Raw genomic sequence first — 9,842 nt, 5'->3', positions numbered from 1 at the left:
ACATACCTATGAAAATAATCAGAAAAAAAAAGAACTAAAGTTTTGTAACTTGCACAACAAACACTTAAAAACGCTACATTTAAAGCTTTAGCGTTAGAAAATATATTTGCGAAATTAAATTCCTGAAATTTCTCCACTCAAACTTTTTTAAAAGTAGAAGCTTCCTCCATTTAAGCTTTGCTCTAAGCTTTGAAATTGCTGCTCAGGCAACTCTCAAGCTTTGAGAATTTATAACAAAGTATATCTGGCGCTTTTTGTGGCCGCTTTTCTAAAATTGGCCTGGATTTTGGTTACTTTTTTCGGCTATTTTTATCATGCCACAGTGTCCCTCCTAGTAAGTGACGTGTGTATAGAGCTTTTCTGAAACTTTTTTCTCGATAAACCTTTGCACTTACTTAGCATACCACTAAAACTTCTAAAAATATCAATTTTGCGCCAACAACAAATACTACATCAATTCCTAGCCATCAGCTTCCATGGTGTTGCGGCTTAGCCCGTTCTATTTGCAGCTTTCATTAAGCTTTCACTACTTTTCGTTATTTAAGTTATCTACACTACTTCTATCAAGCTTTCGTTCTTTTTCCCTATCCAATTTTTCTGCTTCACAATTTAATAAATTAGCTTTAAAGTCTGCTTAACGCCCACTAAGTCGCCGAAATATTCACTTCACTGAAATCATCATAAAAGCATATTCCGCATGTGATGCAATGAAATTGAGGAGTTTCGCAAGTGCAAGCCTTTGCCTACAACCACTCACTGCTCTGTAGTTTTTATTCAAATGCCTCTTTCATCAGCTTTTACTTATTTTTTAAATTCACTTGATTGAATGAAGCTTTCATTACGAAGCAAATGCTTTCATTCGCGTTACTGCTCAGTATTGCTTTGTACCAAGTGAAGTTTGTGCTCATCATAATTCATAGAGCTTGAGCTCTCTTTGTATTTTGGGTCTAGCTTCAAATGGGCTTTTGTGAAATTAGTGAGCTTTTATTTTAATATTTCTACTTTCTTTTAATCGCATGCGCTTTTTCTTCATTGCAGCTTCCACTAGTGATTGCTATAATTCAATCGCAGTTAAATGAAATCGACCTTGCCCAGCCTTCACTATTTAGTTTAAGTTAAACTATTTTATTCTAATAACTTTTTGGTTGACCTTTACTTTAAAACGATCTACTGACATACTTCTATTGAGATTTCTATACGTAAAAGCTTTTTTCTTCCCGACTAATACATTTTCACAGACATATACCTTTTGTTCCCTAGTGATACCCAATGGAGACTGACCTCTATTTAGATTTAAAGTAGACACCACGTAGGACGTCAACGCTTTTAGCAAATCTAAGCAGCGCTGGAAGATTAATTTTTGAGATATCCTCCAGACCTAAAACTGTGGGACTCCCAGGATTTTCGAGCGCGTTTTTGATAATGCCAGATAGAGACACAGAAGGTGCACTAAAGTTTGCTCTATATCCTCTCTGCACTCCCTTTCTTGTAAGCCTACGCAGTCAATAGTGAAAGCTCTGATTTATATAATAGTGAAAGCTCTGATTTGCTTGCTTTCACAAGGCTTTCCTCGCCTTGTACTTCACTTAAAGAGCTTTATCAGTCAGTCTCATTGTAAACTCTCCGCTGTATTTGCCAAAGTTGTTTTATCAGCTCTTATAAGACTTTTAGTTCACTACTATTACCTTGAAGAGTTTTCACTAAACTTTGGACTTATGCTAAACTTTTATTAGTTTCCATGGATTCTTCAGAAAGCTTTACATGACTTTTAGCCTATTAGAATTACTTTGAAGAGCTTACACCAAGCTTTGGACTCATGCTCAACTTTTATTAGTTTTCATCTGTGCTTTAGAAACCTTTTATATGTCTTTGAACCTACTTTAATTACCTTGAAGAGCTTTCACTAAACTTTAGACCTATGCTCAACTTTTATTAGTGTTCATGAGAGATTTGGAAAGCTTTCATACATCTTTTGGCCTGCTAAAATTTCCTTGAGTAGCTTACACTACACTTCAGACTTCTGCTGAACTTCCATTAGTTTTCATGAGTGCTTTAAAAAGCTTTCATAAAGCTTTTGGCCCACTAAAATTACCTTGAAGAGCTTTCACTGAACTTTTCTCATGCTCAACTTTTATTAGTTTTAATGAGTGCTTTGAAAAGCTTTCATAAAGCTTTTGGCCTACTAAAATTGTCTTGAAAAGCTTACACAGAACTTCTGACGCTTGCTAAACTGTTACTAATTTGCATGTTCTCACAAAATTGGTTTATTACATTGACTTTGAAACTCATATTCATCTTTTGCTAGCTTTTTTAAGCCTCTGTGCAAACACCTACATGACTTTTAGCCCACTGCAATTATCTTGAAGTGCTTACATCAAACTTTGGACTCATGTTGAGCTTTTGTTAGTTTCTTGAGTCCGTTAGGGAGCTTTCACAATACTTTAAGCACGCTGCAATTATCCTCCTGTAAACTTTCATTTCTCCTTCTAAGCTTTAATGCCATTTACTTACTAGCCGGCATGTGGTGAGCGAGCCTACCCTATATGCTTGAAATTTTTGCTGACTTATTACTACACATCACAGCGTACCTTTAACTGAAAAATCTGCAATGTGATTTGGTAATTCTCTTTCGAAATACGTGCGCAGCTCTCGGTGAGCTTTCGGTTGGAGTGAATTTCACTTTCTATACTTTCTAATCTACATAAGTATGCCGGTTTCTCTCTGTGACGTATGGCGTGCTTTTGAAAACCTCTCGTTAAACGTGTGAAAAAACAAATTTCATTTAAGCTTTCAAAAGCTCTCCTGCAATTTCTGACTGAAACAGCTTTCACCATGCTGTGCTTGCAGTTAAGCTTTCACCTTCCCCTCATACTTCCGCTTCTACTTAAAGTCCTTTCAACTCAATATTTAAATGCGATTTTAATTTTTTCGAATGTAGCTGCTTGCTTGAATGCATAACTTTCATTAGCTTTTTCTTTTGCTATAATATGAATAAATGAAGATTTGCGTTTTGTATATTTTGCATATAATAATTGTGTGTATATTTTATTTATAAGTTGTTTTTGGTTTTCATAATTTAAATGTTTTTCGCAAAATAATTTAAATGCTTAGCGTTGTTTTCACTTTATTGGATACATTTGCTGGATTTGCCTTGCTAACTTATTCTTTAATTATTTGTGAGCGATTTTGTCGCCTATAACATATATATAAATAAATACATATTTAGTTAAATTTTGAAGTGATTTTTTGTTTCTCATTTTACAACATGTTTTTATATGTTTAAGTACGTACATTTTTTGGTTGTGTGTTTTGTGTTTTTTTTTTGTTTTTTTAAATACGTACATATGTCTGTGTTTTTTTGAGTAAATAATATTTTTTATATATTTTTTTCATATCTCTCTCTTTTCATAGGAGGCACATTTAATTATTTTCTTTTTATGCTAATTTGTTTTAATTTCTTGTTTGCTTTTGGTTTTGGTTTTTGTTTTTAAAGAAATCTTTGCTGTTTTGCAATTTGTAGCTTTCATCGTTAACTTTTTTTCTCTACAGATTTTTGAATTATTTTCTTTCATATTTTATTTTCTGTCATTTAATTTTATTTTGAATTTCTTTGAAAAATAAATAAACAAAATCTTTTCGTAATATTTTCATTTCGGAATACTTAAAAGTTATATAAATGTTTTAAGGCTTTAGTGGGAGTAAATTTGAAAATTAGCAGCAAGACTGTACACTTTCATTTAAAATTAGTTGGGTCTTAAAGACTCGTTCAATTAAAAACTTTTTTCTACTACAATTTGTGATTCGTGTAGTATAATCAAACTTCATTCTGTAGGAAAGAAGTTGAAACCACTAAACATGTGACGGCATCCTTCCCAGCGCTGTTGCATAAGCGGCACAAACACCTAGGCAAAAATATTTTACCAGAGGCGGAAAGAAAACTCAATAAAATAGGACAAAAGATAAAACTGATTGAGGAATGCGGACTCAGGATTTACGCTGAATACAAGAAGCGGGTGCAATATATCTTTCAGTTCGCATTGCGAGAGCTCCATCTCTTCAGCGCTTTCCTGAGAAATAAGTTGCGCAATTCCACAACAGTCAGGGGACCCCGATGATCGACTAGCAGGTCTCTGAGACCAGTTTAGTTCCCTTCATGGCAAGTTCATTAGCGATATCATTTCCCTCTATGTTCCTATATCCTGGAACATAGTTCAGGGAAATGTTACCTGCACACCCACCAGATATTTTATCTCTTCCTTACTCTTCCAGTGGTCGACTTGTTTGGATCTGCGCCATGGTGTCGTCAGAGCCTTGATCGCGGCTTGATTATCGGAATAAAAGTTAACACTTCCCCGCTCCAAACTGGTCTAGCTTTTGCCCAATATTATAGACTTCAAATACTCGCCACATTGGCTAACGATTCTTTGGCCTTACATCACTAACTTCTTTAATGGCCTGGTTGTACGAGTATTGTCTGCGATAGGATTCGCAGAGAGGATTTATACGAAAATGTGGTGCACCATTTGGTGCGAAGTATGCTGGGAGTTCTAGTTATACTCGCACTTGTATTTGTTGTTCTTTAACTTTCTTTATTTTCAGTTTGTTTACTTAAATAAACAGCAAATTATTATTGTGGTGCCTGCTGCATGAATCACAAAATGAAAATTTTCTATTTACAAGGACCTATGAAAACGGAATTCTCCTACAAGTGGCGCTAGCCATTTATGTACATATGTATGTATGTACATTCAAAATGTTGAGTTCAATTTAAAGCTGTCCACTTTAACTAATTGATTTGTATTTTGCTTTATGCTACAAAAGGCGTTGAATATCAAAAGTAGCTACTCAAAGTGATTTTGCGTTGATGCAATGCACCTCAACAGAGAGCAAAGCTTGCCAAGCAAATCGGGGTGGCGTTAACCTGGAAGTAAGTACTGTTCCATGTAGCTTATTCGTCCAACATAACTCTAGTTTATTTACTTATCTGCTATGACTCCACTAACGATGACACTGGCACACTTGCAAAGTGGCATTTCATGTCTTAGGAAAGCGTGAAAAATGACACGCTAATTAACTTGGCTCAAAAAGCGAACAAGCTTATTTGGCAAGGCTCTCAAGTACTACTCAAGATAAGGAAAAGTTTGATTTCCAACAATGACCATTACTTGGCATAAACTATTTTTGCCCATTTTCGAGCAAAAAATATTTTGTTTATTTAATGAATTCCGGTTTCATAGGTACGCATTTGCTGCTTGCTAAATGATTTGTATAAAGAAGTTTGGTAATTTACGCAACATTCACCCTTTAGCTGCTAATTTTTTTAACTCTCGAAAACTGTCTTGAAAATAGTATAAATATGTTTGAAATGTTTAAGATTTTAATAAATGACTATACAGGTGTGAATACATTTTTTGGAATGAATTCTTTAAAATTTTCTGAATACTTTTTATTTGGGTCTGCTGTTTTAGTTCATTTTTGATATTGTTTTAACATTTTAAGATTTTTTGATTTATTTATTTTTTTAGCTAAAGTTGTTTTGCACTTCTATCACTTCTATTATTTATATTTTATTTATTCATCTATTTTTACTTATTATCAGAGCGTTCCATTTTCGGCGCACATTGCGATGCTCACTTATTTTACTTCATTGTTTTTTGAATCATTTGCGTAAATTTATTATGCATTTATTATTTTTTATAATTTTGGTCTGTACTTCTGATTAGCTTTATCGTTTTAATTTGCCATTTTAGCCATAACTAATTAAGGCATTTTGTTAAATATATTTTGAGGCTTTCATTTAAATTTTTATTCATATTTTTGTATTTATTTCTTTCACATTGAAATTCTTTATGCTTGGTTCTTATGTATGCACTGGCGTTTGCGGTTATACGCACTCGTATAGGGAGAATTCTGGAGGAGGAGTTGAATGCAGCGTTAAATTTTGAAAACTACTATTTTTTATATTGAGTGCGGATTTTAGAATTTTCGAATTAGCTATTTTTAGCATTACACACACACGCAGAATACATATATGTGCCAATGTTGTAGAGCAGCAGAAAATGCTAAAATTGGCTGAACTTACATTCGGATGCGAGTTTCAAAAATTAGTGCATATTAATTTTAAATAATCTTTACGTATGCGCATAAGAATTTTTGAAATATTAGAAATCAATGGAAGGTGCAAGCCATTGATGGAGAAGTTAATTCACAACAACAACAATTTTTGTAGTGAAATATGTGCACCGCATCTTTTAACATTAAACTTCCATTATATTTTTTAACGGTTGGTGTTGCTTTTAATTTAACTTAATTTAATTTAATTTATTTAATTTTTATTTTTTAATTAGTTTTATTAAATTCCTCAGTTGCATTTGTATGCTGCATTAATTATAAAAGTTGATTAAATTTATTTATTTACCGATACATTTTTTTAATTGTTTTATTTTAGTTACTTTTATTTCGTTATTTGTTTATTTTACGTTATTTTATTTTAATTCGCTTGTTTTAATATTAATTTATTTTATTTCGCTTTATTTAATTTATTTTTAATTTAATTACTTTATTTTACTTTGTCTTTTTAATTTATTTACTTTTTAATATCTAATTTATTTCAATTAATTTCGTTTAATATTTTTTTCATTAACTAAAAAAATTGTTTTATTTTATTTTATGTCATTTATTATTTAATTTATTTTTAATTTAATTACTTTATTTTACTTTGCCTTTTAATATCGAATTTATTTCAATTAATTTGGTTGATATTTTTTACTCTAAAATTTGTTTTGTTTTATTTGCTTTTATTTTGTTTTATTTTACATTATTTTATTTTAAGTTAGCTGATTTAAATCTATATTATTAATTTAATTTTAATTTTTTTACTTACATTTTTATATATTTGTACGTTATTATTTTATTTTGTATTGTAGTATTTTGATTTATTTTGATTTATTTCTTTTAATTAAATTTTTTCTTTTTTTCATTTTGTTGTATTATATTTAAATATATTTAATTTGTTTTATTTTATTTTAACTTATTTCTACTAATTTTTTATTTAACCACACCCTATTTAAATTATTTTTATTACATTTTTTTATTTGACCTTTTACTGCCTAATTTGTTTTAGTTAATTTAATGTAATCTTTTTCACTTCATTTAATTTAATTTATTTTGATTTAATTTCATATATATATATATCATATTATTTTAATTAATGTTGCTTACATTATTTTATTTTTTTTTTGTAATATAATTTAATTAAAATTAATTAATTTATTTTTTATACATTTTTAAAATTTAATCAAATTTAATTTCATTTTAGATTACTTCATTTGAAGTTAATGCGATTTGGTCTTATTCAACTTTACTTTATTTATATCATATTTTTTCATATTATTATTTATTTATTTTATACTATTTTGATTTATATCACTGAATTTAATTTTATGTTATTGCATTTTATTTTATTTAAATTTATATTCTTTATTTTGTTTTACTTTTTTCACTTTATTTAATTTATTTTAATTATACTCAATTTATTTTATATTATTCTATTTCGTTATTTTAAATTTAATTTATTTTTAATTATCTTTATTTCATATTATGTTATTTAATTTTTTATGCTTAATTTTGTTTTATTTTTTTTCTGTTTTCATTTAATTTACGGTAAATAAATAAAATAAAATTAAACAAAATTTATATTTATATTTAATTTTGTTCAAACTTATTTACTTATATTTTTTATTCTTTTCTTAATCTAATAAATTAAATAAATACAAAATATTTAAATTAATAAAGTAAAATTAAACTAAATTTTTATTTATTTTGAATTGTGTTCAAATTTATTTATTTTTATTTTCAACTCATTTCTTCATATATTTTAATTTACGATTCCGCATTTTATGAAGCTTACTTTTATTTTATTACATTTAATTCTAGTCCTTTTAATTTTTTTATTTATTCGCTTCCTAAGACTTAATTTATTTTCTTTAATTTTATTTAGTCTCTGTGTTAATTTTGTTCATTTAAAATTTTAATTTCAGTTTCTTTTAAATACTTTTCATTTTGTTTAATTTAATTTAAATTGATTTCAGCTTACTTCATTTTGTTTTATTATATTTTTTCATCTTCAATATCAATTTTATTTGTTTTTTATAAAATATACAATTTATTTAAATTCGTTTGATCATTTAAAAAAATTTTTTTTTGTTTATATTTTATTTATCCATTTTTTATTTATAATACCTTCTTTAATTTAATTCTCTTTTATTTTATTAAATTTTTAAACCCTTTATATTCAAATTAAATCGCTGCGTTTTTAAATTATGTTGTTTGTACAGGGATTGAAATTTTTTAAATGAAATACTCATAGAAATTCACTCAATGATTAACTTTCGTCTCCCCTTTACGCGTACGTATGCACGCAAAGCACAGTGCCTTTTTATTAAGTTTGCCCATCTTCTACTTTTACATTTTGGCTGTACTTATTTCGTTAAACTATTTATTATTGCTGCTTTTTACTGTCATATTCTTGCATTCTTTGGCATTATTATTATTCGTTTTTGTTAATATTCTCGTTTTGTTTTATCAAGTGCATTTTACTCATTTTTCCTCACATTCATTTTTTACATTTTTTGGTTTATATTATTATTATTTTTATTTCTTTTTAACCAATTTGAATTATGTTAATCTTCAAAATTGATAATTTTGCTCATTTTGTTCTTCTTTAAGTTTTTGCTTTTGGTTTGTATTTCCTTTGCAAATATAATTTTTTTATTATATTATTTAAGTACGTGTGTCTTTCTTTCCAATAATCGTGCTCGCATTTGTTTTCATGTAATTAAATTTGTTCAACAAATATTAATTTAATTACTATAATAAGTTTTTAAGCATTTTATTTACTCTTCCTTTTATTGCATTTGTTATTGAATATTTCTTTAGCCTTTACCTTTCTTACTTAGGGTCTTACGATTTACATACTTGACATTCTGCATAAATAGGAGCGGCATTAGTAAACAAAATGGCGCTACACTACATTTTTGTTTTTGCAAAATTTCGTGTAGTACACCAAAAACTCCGCCATTCTTATGTTCATGTCTTTCTGTGCTCTATTTCTTGTCATATCCTCTCATTAAAAAGCTACAAAGCTGGGTACATAAGTGCAAAGCTCCTTCAAGCTTTCACTCTGATTCTCAGTTTTAAATTTTCATTTGCTGTTTTTTGTGTTTTTGTTTTTTTTTTTAGTTTCTTTGTCAAGTATGTCAAGCTGGCGTTGGTACACCTGACTTCTAGCGCTGAGTTGTGGGCTTTTAAAGCGTGAAAGCTTTTTCCAGCTATTGAACCTTGTGTACGTTTGTTAAAGTTTCATACTTCGATCGACGCCAAAGTTTTAGCCGCAAAAGCTTTCATGTGTTTTGCAATTATTTGCTTGTTTATTTTTCGGTATTTGTTCCAAGAAAGCTTCACGATTGATGTTGTCAAAAGCTTCATTTCGTTACTTTGTGTTACATTTTGTTTTGTGTCTTAAATTACTTAGTAGAGTGTTAAGCTTTTAGTTGTAGAGTTGTATGAGATTTTCTGCATCAGCAAATGAAATGAACATCCCCGTGGCCTAGAATTCTAAGCGGTAGGCGGCGCAGGATGTTTCGTGATCCTGCAAGTTAATTGTACAACGCGATGCTGAAGGCGACAAATCGATGCGATACTTAGCCAAAAGCTCTTCATTTTGCGCTACCCAGAAGCCGAGCACGTCAGTATCGTATGTGGGTATTATGGTGACCTCTGCAATGAAAGAAACATTTTCGAGTTAGCCATTATTCATGAAGTCTGCATACTGCTCAACAAAA

At 29.2% G+C, this 9,842-nt stretch overlaps 1 protein-coding gene across 3 annotated transcripts in view; it reads right to left on the bottom strand.

Annotated features, from left to right (window-relative positions):
• Positions 1–9,188: 9,188 nt before the first annotated feature.
• The window catches only part of LOC128858841 (microtubule-associated protein futsch), an 88,460-nt gene continuing 87,806 nt past the window's right edge, over positions 9,189–9,842 (bottom strand). For all 3 annotated transcript variants that reach the window (XM_054095367.1, XM_054095365.1, XM_054095366.1), the window contains exon 6: positions 9,189–9,777. In XM_054095367.1, coding sequence (XP_053951342.1) covers positions 9,608–9,777 — 170 coding nt within the window. In that variant the 3' untranslated portion in view covers positions 9,189–9,607. The remainder of the gene's footprint in view (positions 9,778–9,842) is intronic.

The sequence above is a fragment of the Anastrepha ludens genome, chromosome 3, assembly GCF_028408465.1.
Source record: "Anastrepha ludens isolate Willacy chromosome 3, idAnaLude1.1, whole genome shotgun sequence".
Classification (NCBI taxonomy): domain Eukaryota; kingdom Metazoa; phylum Arthropoda; class Insecta; order Diptera; family Tephritidae; genus Anastrepha; species Anastrepha ludens.
The sequence above is the reverse complement of the archived record's forward strand: the minus strand, read 5'-3'. Positions and strand labels throughout refer to the sequence as shown.